Below are 20827 nucleotides of genomic sequence, written 5' to 3'. Positions count from 1 at the left end.
TTTGTTTTTATAGATCACAAATCTCTTGTGGGCACTTTTTAATGAGGTCATATCTATATCTTCAAACACATTGCAACATTTACAATCCTGAAGTGTTTTACTCAGAGCTTCTGCCTTAGGAGCTGTCACGGCAAAGTGGAAAGAATGCTAGACCTGAACTGGAGCTCCTGCCTTCAAACCTGATGTCTTCTACTTACTAGCACTGGGACCTAAATTGATTAACTTTTCTGAATCTCAGTTTCTTCATCTGTAAAATGAAGTGAACAAGCTTTGTACTGCTCTGAGCCTCAAATGAGATAATGTAGGTAAAAGGCTTTCTATCTAAACCTTAGAGTGCTGTGTGAATGCCAGTTATTATTCCATGCCTGCCAACATGCCTTGGAGAGCAATATGGAATGCTAATATTCTGAGCCATCTGTCAATACAGATCCCAGATTATATTGTGCCATCTCCACTGGGAGCTTTGATGTGAGAACTCCCTGATCTGCTTCTTTAGGTTGATCAAACTGTGTGATTCAATCCACAATTTGAAGACTGATGAAGAAGAGGTGGCCAGCTGAGAAACTGCCTTGGGAATGCAAGACATTTCAACATATGAATGAGAGTTGTCTGACCATAAAAGATGTCATTTGTGGAGGAAATCACACTATTATGGGAATCACTTTGGTGCAATAGAAAGAGACCTGGTACTAGAGTCCTGGATTCCTTTTAGAACTTGTGTCATTTTAGGCAAATCAGTTAACCTCTCTAAGCCTTATTTTCTTTATCTGTATAACAGTCAGGTTGGATTGGGTGACCTCTGGCTCTTAATCAATAATCCCATGATCTTGATCACATTACATAAACATATTTCCAAGGAATTGTTTGAATTAAATCTTTGAATAGAAATCTAGTGCCCTTGAATATGAAATCATAATGACTGTAATCAGCTGGGCCAATAACCTACCCAAATTGCCCACTTTTCCATGATACATGAACCAGCTCATTTTCATCCTTCTGGGGAAAAGGACAAAACCTAGGGCACAAAAGTCAGACTTTACTTCTCAGGTTTTGTTTTGTTTTAATGGTAGCCCTTTTTTGAATCCTAATCATATAAAAACTGAGGAAGAGATGGGGTCCTGCATGCACTATGAATCCCTATAGCTTAGTATTATCTTTTATTTTGATATCACCTGTTTCCTACTGTATTTTTGACCTTAGTCCTTTAGTATTAAAGAATTGAAATATAAAGAGGTAGAGATATATGGGAAGACGACAGAGATCCAATGGGGAAGGAGGAAGCAAATCTATTCAATTTAAAAAAAAAATTGAGAGGCACGATTTCTGGGTAATTTAATCATTTTATTAATGAAGCCAGCATATTTATTTGTAAAAGGTTGATCATTTGGCTGTCTCTGTTCCCACCAAAGATGCCTTATGGCATTGGGCTCTTATTACCTTGGAAAGCAGGTGTTCAATCAATTCTTATTGGTTAACAATAAATGAGAAAATGAATATTACAATGAGAGGCTGAGAGTGACAGATGTCACCCTGGTACACACAATCTTTATACTCAGACCACCCCCAGCCTGGGCATTTTAGACAAAAGGGTCATTTCCACCTATGCTTGATTGAATGGAATTCACATTAGACTAGAGACTCCTCCTGAGATATAAGGTTTGGTGAGGTCGGAGAGAGAAGATTAGCTCAACCTTTAAGACAGAGGCCTTGAAATGAGGAGGGAGAAAAGGAAAAATCTGAGTCTCCTCAAATCATTGATTACTAATAATCATTTCTCTCATCAATTTAAATCACTTAACATTTATTAAGCGGTTACTGTGGTAGACCACTGGTCTAGATGTTGGGTTAAGCAAAAGTATATGAGAAAGACACATCAATTTTGCCCTTCTGGAACACACAGTTTAATAGAAGGATATGATACATTCAAGATATAAAGAGCAGCAGGGACTAGACCCCTGATTTTACTTCTCTGGTGAGGAAACTCTTTCAATAGAGGACGACATTTTCTCTGTGACACACAGTCTTAGACAGTTGCCTAGAGCACTGTTCGGGGTCACGTTACCAGTATGTGCCAGATCAATCAAACCAAATTAAAAATAATGTTAAGGACTTACTACATTCTAGGCACTTGGATGTATTTGGGTGGCCAGGTGGCACAGTGTATAGAGCACTGACTGACTGGGCTTAAAATCAGGAAGAGTTGATTTTAAATCCAGCCTCAGATACATACTAGCTGTGTGACCCTGGGGAAATCACTTAACCCTGTTTGCCTCAGTTTCCTCATCTGTAAAATAAACTGGAGAAGAAAATGGCAAAGCACTTTAGTATCTATGCCAAGAAAACTCCCAATAGGGTCGTGAAAAGTCAGACATGACTGAAACAACTGAATAACAACCTATTTCAGGCACTGCATTAAATATTAAGAACACTAAGAAAGGTTAAAAATGCCCCCTCCTCCAAAGGAACTCACAGTCTAATGGAGGAAACTTGTAAATAACTGGATATGAGACTTGATTCCATTTCTTCCTCACACTAAGGTTGACTTTTCTATTCTCTATACTGTCTTTCACATGATAAGAAATCTTAAATAATCATTTTTATTAGAGAAGTGATAATGAAGTGAAAAAGAAGTAATGAACAAAATGATTTGTGAGGTCTTGGGTGAAAAATCATTGCCAATGGGAAGAAATCAGGAAAGGAGATGATCATGGAGGAGGTGATGTTGGCATTGAGCCTTAATGACTGAATAGGAATTCAACAGGTAGAGGCAGAAGAGAAGGGATTTCACAAATGAGGAACCATGTGAACAGAAGCATTGATGTAGGAAACTCCAGGGTATGCATGGAGGTAATGGATGTTCCTGTTTGGTTAGAGAGGTGAGTAATAGGAAATAAAAGTAGAAAAGAAGGGTAGATCAGATTACAAGGGCCTTGAATGATAAGGTCAGGAGTTTGAACTTTGTTGGGAAGGAAATAAAGAACTATCAAAGGATTTTGAACAGATAGATCTCTGTATAAGGAGCAGTAGTCTGAGAGCAGTATGAGGATGGTTTGGATGGAAGAAATAAAGGATGTTGAGAAACCATGAAGGGAACAGAAGAGGTTGCTATGGGAGGAGGGAAATATCCCAACTCATTTCAGCAGCTTTGGTATGCAAAGGAATCTTTCCTAAAAGAATCAGATAGAATAATATGACATAAAGCAATAGACCTTGATTACAAAGGGTTTTGATGCACTCAGGGGATGAATCAGGCTTAGGGACACCAGATACAGAGATACAATTAGGGAAGGCATCAAAACTTGGGATGAAATAATGTTCAGGCTAAGTCAGGAGGAGGAAAAGGCCTGTACATGGTCAACTGGACAGAATGCCACTGAACTTTGCATTTAGAGATTTAACAGTTTTCCATTGGTCTTCTATCTGCCTCCACCCCAGACATCTGGTTCAGGCAGGTAAGAGCCAGGAATTTTGCAGGAAGGAGACAAATTTTCATTTGGGTAGATCAGAATGGTTTCCAATTTTTGGTGTTATTGGCAGGGAGATGCTGTTGATTGGGTAGCAAATCGGACAAAAAAACAATTATAGAACGTGAAGATGGAGAGACAAAGAGAGGTAACCTGTTATAAGTGAGTTCTGAGGATGAAAAACCAATGTGTTTTTTAAAAAAGTTATCCCTGAGACTGATGTGATGCTGGGGTTGAAAATGTGGCCAATAAGAAGATATGAGTTAAAAATGAGGATACAAAACAAAGGAGACTAAGAAAAAGGAGAAAGAGAGGTGGAGAATGTGGTAAAGAGGAACACAATGGGCAGTGGGAGTCATGAAGGACACCTGGGGGGTAGGATGTGTTCCTATTGATCTATTCTAATCCAGCATTCATTAACTTCTTGTTGGTTTTGTTTGCATACCACTAGCTATCTCATACATCGTTACAGTCGTAACAGGGGATGTCCGGGGCGCTGGGACAAAGTCCAAGATTTTCCTCGTCATGTTTGGAGCCAGAGGAAATAAGAACAGTGGGAAGATATTTCTGGAAGGAGGAGTGTTTGACAGAAATCGGACAGACATCTTCAACATTGAACTAGCTGTCTTGCTCAGCCCTTTGAGTCGAGTTTCCATTGGACATGGCAATGTCGGCGTCAACAGGGGCTGGTATTGTGAGAAGGTGAGGATACCAGCTTCCGGGAGCTTACCCACATCCCTCCCACACTGTCATCAATACAGGAGTCCCTTTCCTTCATTGTCATATATTGGCTGCATGTATACCCGCCACATAGCCTGTTAGATTGAAAATTCTTTGGGGAACTGGGGTCATTCTTGTACATAGACTCTAATACAGTTGTAGACTCCCTGAGTTCCCAGAGAATACTTGTACTGTCTAGTCCCTGGTACAGAATATAGAATCAATTAATCATCAACAAGTATTTATTTAATACATACTCTATATTCAGTTCTTTCCTGAGCACCATTGGAGACAGTCATCCTCTATCTCACCATGCCATACCTCCCTTCCTCTTACCATTGTTCTTCCCATGTACCTAGTGCCTTCTCCCTTTCCATCTGTTAAAAAAGCTAAGTTTAAGATTAGATTCCTGATTTAGCTTGTTTTTGCCATGATTGGCCTCCTAAAAAAGTCTTTTCAATTAAGTGTTCTGGTTAATTGTCTTTCTGGTGAAAGAAAACAGAAAAAAAACAAGAAAACAGTATTTATTTAGAGAAACTTTTGAGAAAAGAAGTTGGTCAAGGGCTCTGAAAAATGCAAGGATATCTAATGTGGGTAAAAGAGGAGAAGAGAAGATCTTATTCACTTAGTAAGTTGGAAGAAAACTTGAGACTTCCTAACACAACAGTCACTGAAAGAAAATGGCTCATAATCACAGATTGTGAGATCTCGGAGATGATTGAGCTAAAGAATGGGATCATAGATTTAGATCTGGAAAATACCTTACAGACCACTGAGTAAATCTATTCATTTTAAAGATGTGAAAACTGAAATGAAATGATTTACCCGGGCTCACACAGCTAGGATTTTGGTCTTCTTGATTCTCATCCAAACTTCCCACTATGCCTTCTAGTCTAATGTCCTCATTTGACAGGTGAATAAATTGAGGCTTAGAGAAGGGAAATTACATTTCCAACGTGGCACAGTTGGAATTTAAACTGAAGTCTTCTGGCTTAAAATCTAGTGTCTTCCTCTTTCTTTTTTTTCTCTTTTTCTATCTTTCTCTCCCTTTTCTTCTTCTTTCTTTCCTTTTTTCCTCTCCCTCTCACTTCTACCCTTCTCTTTTTCTGCTTCTCTTTATCTCTCTCCCCTTGCTCTTCTTTCTTTCCTCTCTCTCCCTCTCTCCTTCCTGCCTTCTATTTCTCTCTGTATTTGTTTGTCTCTGTGTCCATCTGTCTGTCTGTCTCTGTCTCTGTCTCCCCCCCCCCTCTCTCTCTCTCTCTTTCTCTCTTTCTCTCTCTCTCTCTCTCCCCCTTCTCCTTTTCCTCTGCTGCCCCTTTCTCTGTCCTTGTCATCTGCTGTAGAAGCAGGATGTCTTTCGAAGAAATATTGGAAATGAATCTTGGTATGTTTTCCTCAGGTGGTGATTTTGTGCCCATTCACTGGCATACAACAAACTTTCCCTTGCAAAAACTGGCTGGATGAAAAGGAAGGTGATGGGCTGATTGAGCGGCAGCTCTACGAAGTGGTGTCCCTGCGGAAGAAGAGACTCAAGAGTAAGTTCTGAAGTCAGGTTGGAGGAATTCCAGGATACCAGACAGAATTTTCAGGGACCAAAGCTACTATTTATTCTAATCTTTTCTATTAGAGAACAGAGTAGCTATGGATGTATGGGATAGTGAAAACTTCCCAATGAATTGGCTAGGTTTTTTTACTTCCTGGGTTGGAGCCCCGGCTCTTCAGAGCAAAGACCAACAAGAAATCCACAATCCATCTAGCTCTGCTGCAAATATTTCCATTTTCTAAAAATTAACAGATCATTTACTTGTAACGTCCTTGAAGGCAATTGAGTTGTTCAAAACAATGTTGATAAATTACATTTTTATAAGTCAAGCACTATTTTAAATACTCTAGTAGAACTCTGGTTATTTGAAGAAACTTTGATATAAATCCTATTATAAATCAAAGAATTCTTTTGTAAACAAGTCATTACTCCCTAATTTATCTGTCTTATTGTTTGGATTTTAGTGTAGCTGAGTTTTTGTTTTTATTGTTATAGCAGTAGTGTCACTATATATCTTTTCCCTTGATCTCAAGTCGTATCAATATTTTCTCCTTTTTTTAAATCTATAATAGTTTAGTTTAAATATATACATATAAATGTAGGTATATGTATGTATGTAGACATGGATGCACCCACACACATATATAATATATTTCATTATAAAAACTTACAAAATTTTGTACAAAAAATACAAACATTACAAAAAAATTGACTTGCTTTTGTTATGGTTTTGTTCTGTTTTAAGAATATGCCTGGTCCCTCTGGGTCTGGACAAATGACCTGAAGAAAGCTGCCTGTAATGTTCCTGTTTTTATCCAGCTTTATGGACAGAAGGGACGAACAGATCAAATTCGTCTGAATCCAGGGCCACAGGGCTTTAAACCTGGCAAGCTTGACAAATTCAGGGTAGGAGCAATAGATATGGGGAAAGAGGGGAAAGGCATTTCAATGAATATCGAAGAGGATTTTTTAATTTTTTTATTGAAGTTTTTTTATTTTCAAAACATATGCAAGAGTAATTTTTTTCAGCATTGACCCTTGAAAAACCTTGTGTTTCAATTCCCCACACTTCTCCCCATTTCCTCCCCTAGATGGTATGTAATCCAATATATGTTAAACATGGTCAAAATTGGTCAAAATACATGTTAAATCCAAAATAGGCATACATATTTATACAATTATCTTGCTGCATAAGAAAAATCAGATCAAAAATGAGAAAGAAAATAAAATTCAAACAAACCACAACAAAAAGAGTGAAATGTTATTTTGTAATCCACTCTCGGTTTCCACAGTCCTCTCTCTGGGGTGTAGAGGGCTCTCATCATCAAAAGACCATTGGAACACGCCTGAATTATTGAAGAGGAATATATATTGTCTTTCTTTTTTATTTTAATTTTCATTTCAATTCATCAAACATGTAAGGCACTAAGAATGCAATTAAAATAATTTTTAAAAATCTATTCCCTTCCCTCAAGGAAGAAGTTATTTTACTGGGAGATTCAAACTATAGATAAACAGATATAAACTAATTTGAAGAGAAAGAAAACATTAAAACCTAGTAGAATCAGGAAGAACTTCCCATAGGAAGTGATATCTGGATTGAACTTAGAAAGGATTCTAAGAAGAAGAGGTGAAGAGTGAATACATTCCATGTATAGGACATTGCTTAGATTCACAGAGGTAGGAAGTGAGGACTGAATTCTGGGAACAGCAAAGAGAACAAGCTGACTAGAATGTAGAATGCATAAAGAAAGCTCAAGTAAAGTAAGTCTGAAAAGGTATTTTGGAGCCTGATTGGGGTAGAATTTAAATGCCAATCTGAGGGGCTTTGAAAGTTATCCTAGAGGCAATAAGGTGAAAGGATAGGAGATAAACTATAGACCCCAATAAGGAATGATATTACCTTATGTACAGTTCACTGAATAGAATGGGAAATACCCCTTAGGGTTTCTATCTGAATTAAACTGACTGAACTTAAGGCCAAAAAGGTAATTAGTTCAGGGAATTATAGCATCACAATGAAATGGTCCAGAGCAAACATATCCATCATATGAAAGCATCCTGGAGATGTACAACAGATTAAATTGCAATTGGGAAACATTTAACAAAATAAATTAAAATATAATAAAACATAGATGTTGTTAGTTTGTGGTTTCCTAAGTCAAAGTGCAACTGACTTCTGTAAGTATAATAACTTTATTTCTATTTGAGTTTGACATCACCGGTCTAGAGGATCCAGAAACATCTTGGTTCAGAAAACCTTGGCCTTCCAGGATGATGAATATTAGTATTTCTATGTGTGCAGGATGGGAATCCTTTTTGATATTGATATAACTCTCATTTGGAATTTTTTAAGCAAGAAGGATTTAAATTAAAGTCTAGAATTTTAAAAAATATAATATTTTACTAGAACTATTTATTTTTAATTTAGAGGAGGCTAACAAGGGATTTCCTAGTTTGAAGCCCTACTTAAACGATTAGATAAAATGATTCAAATGAGGCATCAAATTAAGCTAAAGAGGCTGGTTCCAACCGGCAATGATGCTTAGAAATATTTGTCTATAAGCCAGTGAGTGACCTGGCAAACTTGCTCATAGGTAAACACTATTAGTGCCATTAGAAATTAGCCATACTTAGATTGTTCCTTTGACAATTCATCACAGAGCATTTCTAGATCATCATTAAAATAAGGCCCGAGAAAGCCCTCTATTCACTTAGATGGTCAAGTTGCTTCATCTCTGAGCCTCAGTTGGAGTCTGGTTGAAATGTACCTTCTATATGACGCTTTTCCTGATGCTCCAAGTGAGTAATAATATCTCCTCCCATGAATTGCATAGTGCACTTAATTCAGACCTCTCCCATACACTTAATTTGTGCATCTATCCTATCCCCAACGTCCATGAGGGCAGAGATTGTGTTTTATTCAATTTTTAAAATCTCCTCCCATGCTCAGCACAATGCTCTCAATGAAGCAAGCACAGAACAAACATTGGCTAAATGAATTTATAAATAAAGTAGTTGGAATTCAGATTAGAAGATACTTTCCTATCAAAAAATGTTCTAATTCTTCTTGTGTGTCTAGTATTCAGAATCAAGGACATCCAAGTTAATAAACTAATAAGAAGCATCCTCCTCCAATATAATCAATGCACCTTCTTTGCAATATTTATAGTCTTAAAGAGAGTTGCTTAACAACCAGAGGCAACAAGCGTTTATTAAGCAGTTACTATGTGCCAGACATTGGACTTACTGTAGAAGATGCAAACAAACAAAAAAAGATGGTTCCTAACATGAAATTTTATGTTCTAATGAGGACAACCATAGAGAGCTGAAAAGCAGGGTTAGTGAGACAGAAAGTACCTTCATGAGGAGGAATAATGGTAAAATCTGGAGATTTCCAAAGCACAGCTTGGTGGGAAAGAAAGTTGAGCTATTGAGATGTATCATGTCTAGGATCTCACCTCCAGTTCTGGGTCAAAGGTGGGATCTACAATCAGATCTTCCTACCTTCAGGGTCAACTCTCTATCCATTATGTTATTCCATGTCTCCATCTTACTCATAGTAGGTTATTAAACATTCAATGAATTGAGTGGACTTAAAGTACATGGCCTGTTGATGATGGGTGAGTTAGTCAATGCTATTAAGCACCTCCTATGTGCTAGATACTGTGCTGAGGAAAAAAGGAGTTCACTGTCTAATGGAGAATACAATATGCAAGCAACTAAGTACAAGCAATTTATACAAAGGAGAAATAAGAATTAATCTAAGAGAAGGAAGGTACTAGCATTCAGATGAATTGGGAAAACCTTCCTGGAGAGGGTCCAGTTTTAGCTGGGACTCAAAGGAAGTCATGGAAGCCTGGAGGCGACAATGAAGAGGGAGAACATTTCAGAATGGAAGACAGCCAAATAAAATACCCTAAGTAGAAAGGGAGTGCAAGCTAAGAGGCCAGTTTCACTAGATCAAAGAGTATGGATTAAGGAGGAAGGTGTAGGAAAAATAAAAAGGTAAGAGTAGTGCTGGTGGTGAAGGGCTTTGAATGTAAAACAGAGAATTTTGTATTTGGTCCTAGAGGTGCTAGGGAGCCACTGTAGTTTATTTGGTAGAATTGTAACATGATTGGATCTGCGTTTTAGGAAAATCCCTCTAGCAGTCGAATGGAAAGTGGACTAGGGTGGGAGAGAAACTTGAGGTAGTACAGGAGTGAGGGGATAAGGACCTCAAAGTGATGACACTGTCAGAAGAGAAAAGGGGATGGAGAGCATCTTTCTATCAGATTCAGGGATTTTGTCATTGTTTTATTCTCTTAAGGGACCTTGCTCTTTTTCATACAGCTTGACATCCCAGATCTTGGAAGATTTTATAAGATCAGAGTCTGGCATAATAGCAAGATTCCTGGTTCTGGATGGCACCTAGTGAAGGTGAGAAGGGGAATATTGTCTTTGATCCCTATGATCATGGGTGGGGAATGAGTCAGGGGAAAACAGAGATCCAGACTGGCTTCCTTTTGGGGATCCTTCTATAAAGGTCTACCAGGTACTCACCTGTAATTCCAATAGTGGGAACAAGAGGTAGATAGTCATTGAGGTCAGCCTGAATCAGGAAAGGAAGTATTGGATCCACAGAGAGAAGGGAGCAATAACTTCTCTGAGGGGCTCCATCCTTGTCGCCAGAGAACTACAGGCTTCTGAGAGGCATGGGATAGAATAGTTACCACTCCCGTCCACCCCCATTCCCATAGCTTCTTTAGATCAGAGCTTCTTATCCTTTTCCCATTTACAAGCCCTTTTCACCAAGAAATTTTTATGTCACTCCAGATATATAGGTACATAAAACAAGTAATACAAATCAAACAGTTACTGATAATAAATCATAATTTCATGACTTCCACATCAGTTACTGAGACTATATGAAGTCATGACCCATAGTTTAAGAATACAGATACCTGTGTTATCTGCAAGGACATTTGTAAGAGCAGACTTAGCTTAGTTAGGACAGCAGAGTGGGGTTGCTGGGGCAGATTGGATGTGAGGTCACCTAAACTGCAGCATATTTCCAGATGACACTGATGAATACCCTAACAAAGGACAAGTATAACTTCAACTGTAACCGCTGGCTGGATGTCAATGAGGATGACTATGAGACGGTGAGGGAGCTGACTGCAGAAGGGCCAACAGTTCGGAGGATAATGGGAAGTGAGTGCCCATCCCACTTTCTAGGGGAGGATGAGCCTTGATGAGAGAAGGAAGCCTGTTCCTTGGTTTCCTTTAAGGAGCAGGGCTGGCCCAGAGAAGCACTGAAGGGTACAGTCTAGAGGATGCAAAGGTGAACTCTGTATTTCCAAGTCCCTATTTCTAAATTGGTGATATTTGGGGGTCAAGAGACCCAAAGCAGTCTAGAGAACATGTTATCTGCCTTGGGGAGTGGGATTATAGGGCATATGAGAAGTTCCAGACAGATCTAGGCTTCTTCAGAACATCCTTAAATTAAAAGATAAGAATAAGACACTACATTTAGGCAGTACTTTGCTATTTCATAAAGTACCTTAAATTTTAACAAAATTCCAAAAGTGGAATAAAAAATCTGAATTCAAATCCTTGGTTCTTCCATTAACTACATGCATGGCTTCTGGCAAATCTTACTTCTTGAGGATTTAGTTTCATTTATCATAAAATTAAAAAATGAACCTCCTGAAATTTATAGTTCTGCCCCCAATGATAATTCTCCCCTATATATTCATTCTCATTCTCTCTCTCTCTCTCTCTTTCTTAGAAACTTGTTCATCCTCCCACTCATCTGTTATTTGGTGTTCCAAAAAACATCTCTCAGGATGATGCTGTAATGGTCCAGGTTGCCCCCTGGTCACTGCCACAGGATCACAGATTTAGAGATTTAGTGGATTTCTAGTCCAATACCCACATTTTAATAGATTGTTTAATAGATAGACACCTACTAGGGGGAGTTCTCCAGTACTTACAGAGGCTAGTACCTGCTTTATTTATATATAAGGTCAACTCTGGGGTAAAGCCTGTGAGAAACAAAAAAGAAAGAAAATAGAAGGCCTTAGTCTTCAGATCTTCTCATCAAAGAGGGGAAAGAGAAGCAATGCAAGAATCACAATTATCCCTTTCACATCTTTGGGCTTAGGGGTACAATGTCCCAGAGATCTGAAGAATCCATGTAAAATTTTTTGGTCCTCTCCTCATACCAGAGGAGATGCATGAATATCTTTTCTTTTTCTTTTATGGCATGTTTACAATACCTTAAATTTGGGTTAAATATTTGGTCATAAGCTATATTATATAATACTATCTATATTTTTATGCAATTTTGAATTTCTAAACTTTTTCTGTGACATATGCTGGCCTTCACATTTCAGGGAAGCTTCTGCAAATCTCCTCCCAAATTCCCATTTAATTAATGAGAATCGTTCCACAATATATCGAAACTGCAGTGGGGAAAATCATAGTGTAGAAAAGATAATTGTAGTGTGACTTGCCATTACCCCCACTCCTCAAGAAAACAAAAAACAGAATCAAAGAAAATACTCCCTAGGGTAAAGCCTAGTTACAAACCTGAAATTTCTCTACTTATGCTATATAGAAAGAACCACTTGATTTGAATGGAGAAGACCTGAGTTTGAGCATCACTTCAGCCACTTACCACCTATGTGACTTTGAATTTCCATCTGTAAAATAATCAGGCTGGCCTATATGACCTCTAAGCACTTTTCCGTCTTTAAATCTATGAATAATAATCTGATTTTGATTTTGCTTTTTAATCCCAGAGGGATTGAAGCATTATAGAGTATTATATTAAATGAAATGTAATTAGAAGGTGAATCTAGAGAAAATTGATATTATAATGTATTTCAAAGTCAAAAATAAGGAATTTTTGAATTAACTAATAATATTATACATTGTTCATATAACTGCTACCCCTCTCTTGGGGTCTGTTGCTCAAGGGGCTTCGCAGAAGAATTAAATAAACCTGTCAATGGATTAGGTCTTTTTTCATTTGCCATATTTAGGGGAAGCCCATACAACTTAACTAGAGAAGCTCAAGGGAATCCCAAGGAGGAGGCATAGATAGAAAGGACAGCATCCAGGCCCCCTAATGAGATGTTTGCTAAGTCTGCCAAACTTGAGCAATTTTGCTAATGTCACCTACACTGAAACTGGGTAATCTCTAGGATTCTATCTCCCATGCACACTGGGGTCAGGATAGACTGGAAAGAGTGGGGGAGGGATGCCTTTAAAGATGTCTCAAGAGACCCTTGAGGCACAGCGATTGCAGGTCCTGGAAGTAGTGGGAAGCTCAGGGTGGTTTGGTGAGGGTATGATATATTCTTTTTTATGGTAAGCAAGAAATGTATTCTTTTTTTATTGAAGCTTTTTATTTTGAAAACACTCATATGGATAATTTTTGACCCTTGCAAAACCTTGTGTTCCAAGTTCCCCCCTTCCTCTACCCCCTCCCTTAGATGGCAAGTAATCCAATATATGCTAAACATGTTAAAATATATGTTAAATCCAATATATGTATACATATTTATATAATTATCTTACTGCACAAGAAAAATCAGATCAAAAAAGAAAAAAAATGAGAAAGAAAACAAAATGCAAACAAACAACAACAAAAAGAGTGAGAATGTTATGTTGTGATCCACACTCAGTTCCCACAGTCCTCTCTCTGGGTGCAGATGGCTCTCTTCAGGTATGATATATTCTTATAGCAAATTCTCAGTAGGATTCCTGGATCCATCTTTATAGTGTGCCTAAAGGCATTTCAGGAATCATGGCAAAGCAGGGACTTTATAAGGAAGGGTAGTCACCTACAAAAGCATGTTTCTTTGATTTTCTGCTCCTGAGATTACAGGCGAGGATGAACCCATAAATTAACTGGAAAGCTTCTGTACTAGAAGGTTCCAGATGTAGATGATGTTACAATGGGAGAATATCCAGTAAAAAGACAGAGTGATGAGACTAGGCAGGAGAAAAAGATGTGGCCAAAAGATAGATTCCCTGTGGCAGAAAGAGATCATTGGAAAATTCCAGTCTGCAACATTTTTCATCGGCACAGAGAATTGACCTTGGAGATAAGCATTATTTTATAAGATAGATTGCATTCCAGCAAAAATGGCTAAAATTCTTTAAAACAGATTCCATTTTTCATTGACCCCTCTTTTGATATCAAAGGTGCATTTCCATCTGAAGAATATTCCCTAATAGGCTGAAATTAACACTTTTGTCTAGAAAGGGAGTAAGATTTGATCAAGGTATGCTGGGTTTTGAGGTACATGAGTATCTGTTGGGAGTTCTTTGTCTACTTTGGAGCAACTCCAGATTAATTGGCCTCTGTGGCTTCCCTGTTTGGAACAGAGGGATTTCTCCTTTGCCAGGGAAATACTTAACTATACACTCATAGTTCCCAGAACTCAGCTATCCTTCTCTCTTTGTCTGGTTATTTATGGCAGCTTACAGAGCTTGGCTGCAATCACTTTATCCACCTAATGCCCCATATAACACACAAGAGAAGACAGATTAAACATTTCTTACATTTGAAACTTGGAATTATGTAAAATGAATCAGTATTCTATTGCCAATGCATTCTGCAGATTCAAATTGTCATGATCTGGTCCAGTTAAGATGAAGGATTAATAGAACAACATCAGAGACCACATAGTGTAGTGATAGAGAACTGAACTCTCAATCAGTAAGGCCCAGATTCAAATCCTTCCCCAAATACATACTCTTTTCATTCCCCATCTCTAAAACGAGAGGATTGGATAAAATAGCTGTTGGGGTCCTACCTAGCTCCAAATCTATGACCCTGTGAATTACAATCATATATGTATTCCTGTGCATATACACACATGTACACAACACACATGTAGTATATATGTGCTTGTACATGTGTATATATGTATATTGTATGCTTGTACATGTGTATATGTACATGTGTGTACCAGAGGGGTTTCAGGAGTAATTACATTGATTAACACAGCTTTAAAACATGGAGGTAATATTTACTAGCTCACAGTTTATTTTCACCCTTCCTTTTCCCCGGGAGCCACCCAGATAGTAAAATAAATGAAAGCAGCATTCTTTACTGCTTGCCCAGCAGAAATTATTACTCTCTATAGACAAGTAGGCAAAATACCATCAGATTTGAATATTAGATATTGTAGGCTCTTGTTAATCAGACTGTACTGTAATTTTTTAAATTAAAGGACAAATAAAAGGCTCTGATACTTACCCATCTGTTTAAAATATTTTCCTGGTAAAGCCTACCAATACAATTATCTTTTTAACCTTTTGCAGTAAATTGGTCAGGATATAGATTTGGCCAAACAGGTGTAGGGGTTCTTATGGGATCCCAATAAGAACTTCATGCTCTTGGAGAACTGAGCAGATGGAATTTAGATCACTTCAACAAAGATATTTCCTTGTTCACAGTTTGAATGTGTGTATGGCCCAGGAAATTGATTACCTGTTAGTTACAGGTAAAAACAAAACAAAACAAAAAAAACCAGAGATGATCCTCTGCAAAACTGGAAATTTGGTGAAGTGCTTTGAGCACTTCTTCCTCTCTTCCACCTCTCCAGACTTTTCATCACTTTCCTCTCTCTCTAACAGATATTCAAGGAATTTGGGGTCTTTAGGATTCCTCTGGTCAGTAATATGTTGAAGTATTGCCTCCTTTCTAATGTTATTGTTTTATTTTTATTTTTTTAAGATCTTGGAAAAGATAATACTTAATCTCAAGAGATTGGCAGAATGATGGGCTTTCAGGCACTATAACACATTGCTGATGAAACTGTTTCTGGGCAGCGCGGGGCATCCCTCAAATCACCAAGCAGCTGAGCACTAAATCTGTTTATTCATAAGGATGATTATAAAAGCAAAAGCTTATTCTTATTTTTATTACTTGAATATTTACATTTGTAATAGATCCTGCTCCATTTGGTCACAGTAGACCTTTGGCCAAATTGATGAAAGTCAGATCCAAACCTTTTGGTGTTCCTCATTTTGTAAAACAATAACATGATAGCTTCTTGAAAGTTTCATGAAAATTAAATTTATCATCAATGGGATCTGACTTTCTTGTTGACATTATTCTCATTCTGAATTGTTAAATCTTCTTTTATCTCTGAGAGACCTTCAGGGCATATGGCTCTTTTGCATGTCTACATTTAATTTCTTTGTCTCATCTCTTTTATACCACTACCAACCTTTTTATACAAAGGCAAAATCTCATAGTGTTGGCAAGTGTAGATAGTAGCACTGAACTGGAAATCAGGAGACCATGGGTCTACACCTACTACTAACTGATTGGGGGAATCATTTCCTTTCATAAAACCTCACTATCTTCAATGGAAAAGGGGAAGTATTGAATTCTGAACCTCTTCAGATTCTTTCATACTCTAAAATCCCATGATTTCAATGAATGAGTTAAATATTTACACATAATCAAAGTGGTCTTCCTCTTTAAACACGTCCCAAAGCATGAAGTTTTCTTTCCATTGACTTAGTTCAATGATAGACATTTTCATGTATCAGAGTGAGATCTAACTGGAAAAGCTCAGTCAGTGAAAGCTTGAATGAAAATTCCTATGAATGTAGAAGAGTTCCCTACCAGCCTTGTATCCAGGGACAGATCCCTTCTTTTTGCCCCCTTACTGAACTTAATGAGAGATCATTTGTCAGTTGCTACCAAATGCTTCTTCTACCTGAGAGCCAGGCTTCTCTTTGAACAAACTGATTCTTATACAGAGGGATTATTTGGGTGGGGGGGGCAGGGGTACCATTTTTTTCATCTCTTTTTGTACCTTTCCACTCCCACCCCATCTCTACTGAGGAGGAGTTAATTGGACTCATGATGTCTCATTTGTTTCCTGGAATCTCAACATATGAGATCAGGTCAGAGGGTATAATCAACCCCCAATAACAAATTAAAATAGCTCTTTTGACACAATATGCTGTGCTGATCTTCCCAGTGGGCCCACACGGTTCTTTGTGCTGATGACTTCTATGCCTTTAGCAAGGATTATTTTACAGTTTATTTAAAAGTGACCGAGAGGACTGGGGAGTGCTGTGCTGAATGCCAACCTCATCTATAGCACAGATTGCTTTTTTTAGAAAGGCCAAACAATGAGAACTGGGAGGAGTATCTTTGGAGCATAACAGCAGCCCATTGAAATGAATGTATCTCATGTCCTTCTTGCCATCCCCTTCCCCTTTTCCTTTGCTCTTGATCCTTTCTTTCCTTCCTCAAGCACATACCTAGTATATGCTCAGCCCTGTGCCATGCTGGAGAATATAAGAACAGCAAAAGACTGGTTCTTTTCTGCAAGGAATTTATAAATTGTTTGGAAAGACATAAGAAACAACTGGGAAAAAATACATAACTGTAAAATCACTAAGTAGAATAAAAATCAACCAGTCCTGTGTGCACTCAGAAAAGGGAAGGTGAATGTAGGCTGGGGGTGCTCAGGAAAAACTTCATGGAGGAGGTAAGACTTGAATTGGTTCTTGAAAAATAGGTAACATTTGGAGAGGGAGAGGGGACGGGGCGGGGGCAGTGGCAGGGAGAGGGGAAACTCTAGCATAAAGAATCTTGAGGAGGGAAGGTGAGGGCTTTCCCACAGAGCAGAAAGAAGAGAATTCATTTTGACAGTGGCCCAGTATCGAGTGACCCTGTGTACAGGAAACGTTGAAGGAGCAGGGACAAATGCCCAAACCTTTGTCTGCCTCTTTGGTGATGCGGGAGATACCGGGGAGCGCTCTCTGAATAGCATCATCTGCAGGAACAACACTGATATATGTCAAAAAGGCAATGTAAGTATCAAAATGTTCCCTACTCTCTTTTCCCCAGACTGTTCCTTCCTCCTTGTATTTTAGAATGACATTCTTGTTGCTGGGTAAGATGAGAGGGATTGAGTCACATTCCCTGGATAGGAAGAAATCCCATTGAATCCTCTGTATACCACAGTAGAGTGTGAATTCAATGGAGCCTTGGGGCCTAGAATTGGAGATAGAGACTTGAAAGGGACCCCAGAGGCCATCTAGTCTGATTACCTCATTTTGAAGACTAGGAAACTAAGGTCCAGGGAATTCAAATCACTTATTCAAATTCACACAGTTTGTAAATTGTATCATTTGGCTTCAAATTCAGGCCATCCAGCACCAAGAGACACTGCAGGATCTCCTGAAGTTGAAAAGGAAAAATGGATTTGAAAGAAAAACAACTGGCCTTGTTGGCACCTGGCTATTTGGTGAAATTTTGAGGAACTTCACAAATGACAATCCCTCCCCCTTGGATTTCTTTTTACCTGTGTATCCTAATTAGGAATTGGGAAAATCAAAAGAGATTTTGGAATCATAAAGCACCATAAAAACAGGAAACTTGGGTGGTGCTGTGTAAAGGATGCTGAATTTGGAATCATGTGATCTCACTTTGAATCCTGTCTGAATAAGTTATTCTCTTTGTGATCTTGGATAAATTTTTTAACATCTTCCGGCCAGTTTCCAATCTGTAAAGTGAGAAGGGTATTAGATTGTCCCCAACCTTCTTTAGCAATTAGATGAAATCTCAGTAGGTGCTTTCTTTATCTGTAAAATGGAATCATTATTCTACTTGTCCCATAGAACTGAGAATGTCTATGAAAATGATCAATGGGCTATAGAAATGTGGGCTAATTATTGTATAATTAGAACTCTTGCCACTCTCTTTTCTCTTTCTCCACTCTCTTTTTTCTTTAAAGGTATCAAAGGGTATCAAAGGAACACTGACTAGGAGTAGGTGAGAGATGAAAATGTGATGGAGTTATGGAAGACTTTTTCTCTGAGGGCTAGTCTAGGTTACACACCTCATGTGGATGATTTTTTCAGTCCCTTAAGGATTGTAGTGGTATTGGTTTGGGGCTACATTTTGAAGGTTTTATCAACTCAACACATCATCTTCAAAAGTTGTTGTAGCAGAAAAAATTATCACTCTTTAACTACTTTAATGTAAGACCTCTCTGAATGGAGCTAGACCAACCCTTGGATACTATCACTAGAATCATACTGGGAATCTTTGGTGGGATCTTCCAGTGATTGGGCTTTGCTGGCATCATCTTAAAAATCCAAGATTCCCTCTACTTCACAATGAAGTCTTAAATAATAATAATAAAAACATTATTACATCTTGCATTAATGGTAGGTACTAAGACAAATAAATAGGGGAAATGCTTTGGGGGAAGAGGCTCTTTTTGGTACCCCTCAACTCATGTCACTTAAGTGGTTTTTTATCCTTATGTGTAAAGTTGTCATTAATCATTAAGACTAGATCTTTAGAATCTGGGGAAGTAAACCCAGGGAGGACATAAAGGCACAATTCCAATATAACTTGCCTTGCTATTTTTCTCCTTGGGTTAGGCAGATGAGTACACCATTGAAGCAGTTACCCTGAGAAAAGTGAAAAGAGTCAGAGTTGGGCATGATGGCAAAGGAGGGAGCAGCGGCTGGTACCTGGAGCGAGTGTTAGTGAGAGAAGAAGGGCAGCCAGAGAGTGACAATGTGGAATTCCCATGCAACAGGTATGAGAACCCCAACCTGTCTTATTGCTGACTTTTTCTGTTTCTCGGGGATAGGAGCTGGACTTCTGATTCCATTGGTGTTGGATATTCTGGATAAAAAAAAACAAAACAACTTGCTTTACTAGAGTAGGCTGACACTTTCTTTGTAACATGTAGTCTCAAAAAGATGCCCAGAGCCTAAAGTTAGCAGTTTTGCTCAGGGTCACACTGGATTTGAACTCCTAGGTTCAGATCTAGTGCTCTATCTACTACATCTTCTAACTGTCCCCAAGAAGAGCATTTGCTATTACATCTTAAGAGGGCTGCTACAAATGCTTTAGCACATATGGATCCTTTTCCCTCTTTTATGATCCCAAGAGTATTTGAAGAGGAATTTGATGTAGTGGACCGAGCTGTGGATTTGGAGTTTTGGAGTTTTGGTTTTATATCTCAGTTGTTTATTAACCTATAAGATTTTGGAGAAGTCACCCTTCCTTGATCTTAGTTTGGTGTACAAATGATCTCTAAGTTCTCTTAAGTTCAAAATCCAATTAAGTAGGTTCGTTCTGCTGAATTAGAAAGAGCCTAAAGTTCGTTATGAACCATAGTAGCTGAGAACTTTGCCTTATACTTCAATTAAAAAAATTGAAATCACTTATTGAGAACTCCATCTTCTCTCTTCTTATCATACTACAATTAGTCCCATTAGAATGGAAGCTCCTTGATGTCAGGGACTAGCTTTTGCTTTCTTTCTTTTTTTTTTTTTTTGTTTTTGTTTTTGTTTTTGTTTTTGTTTTTGTTTTTGTTTTTGTTTTTGTTTTTGTTTTGTTTTGTTTTGTTTTTAATATGGCCTGACAAATAGTAGGCACTTAATAGATGCTTGTTTACTAACAAGTCGTTTTACTTCAATTTCTACATCTGGAAAATGGGAGTTGAGTGGGGGTTGGATTAACTGGACTCTGAGGTTATATCTAGCTCAAGAGTTTATATATAACCTGTGATTATCCAAAGTGGGAGCTGAGGCTCCAAAGTTCTACAATTTACTTTTATTCATGAGCATGAAATTCCTTTAAAGAAATAGATTTTTAAAAAATCTTGATGAGAAGCATGGGGATAGTATTGGCCAGCTTAGGACTCAAGAGGGTTTTAAATGACATGGGGAATATAAAGTGGCTCAGTAGTAGGTTGCATATGGTTATGTGTGTGTATATGCTTTTGTGAGCTCAGGGAAAGAGTAATAAATTTGCAGCCAGGCTGTTATGTAGGCTAATGTATATAGCAACATCTCACTCTCTGAAATTGGACAGAAGTGTTCTGAGCTGGAGGGGAAATGCTGGATTTGGAAAGGGCTATTAATATCACAAGAGCCCTTAAGTGGATATGAAATGACACGTCATGCTTTTGGCCAGGAATAGTTTCCTTTCACTAGGGGACAGGAGGTGGGGAAGGGGCTGAAAGGAGAGGTTGTTTCTGACAGAAAATGGTGGATCTGTGCTGATTCTCTCTCTTTCCTTTCTCTATCAAAAAAAATAGCTGGT

At 38.2% G+C, this 20827-nt stretch overlaps 1 protein-coding gene across 1 annotated transcript in view; it reads left to right on the top strand.

Moving 5' to 3' along the window:
* The window catches only part of LOXHD1 (lipoxygenase homology PLAT domains 1), a 158951-nt gene that overhangs the window by 108644 nt on the left and 29480 nt on the right, over nt 1–20827 (top strand). The window contains exons 8-14 of the mRNA XM_074280182.1: nt 3916–4166; nt 5584–5719; nt 6473–6633; nt 10063–10149; nt 10788–10923; nt 17408–17568; nt 19150–19310. Of these exons, the coding sequence (XP_074136283.1) occupies nt 3916–4166; nt 5584–5719; nt 6473–6633; nt 10063–10149; nt 10788–10923; nt 17408–17568; nt 19150–19310 (1093 nt within the window). The remainder of the gene's footprint in view (nt 1–3915; nt 4167–5583; nt 5720–6472; nt 6634–10062; nt 10150–10787; nt 10924–17407; nt 17569–19149; nt 19311–20827) is intronic.

Source organism: Sminthopsis crassicaudata, chromosome 1, assembly GCF_048593235.1.
Source record: "Sminthopsis crassicaudata isolate SCR6 chromosome 1, ASM4859323v1, whole genome shotgun sequence".
NCBI lineage: Eukaryota > Metazoa > Chordata > Mammalia > Dasyuromorphia > Dasyuridae > Sminthopsis > Sminthopsis crassicaudata.
This window is presented reverse-complemented; position numbering and strand designations above follow the sequence as displayed.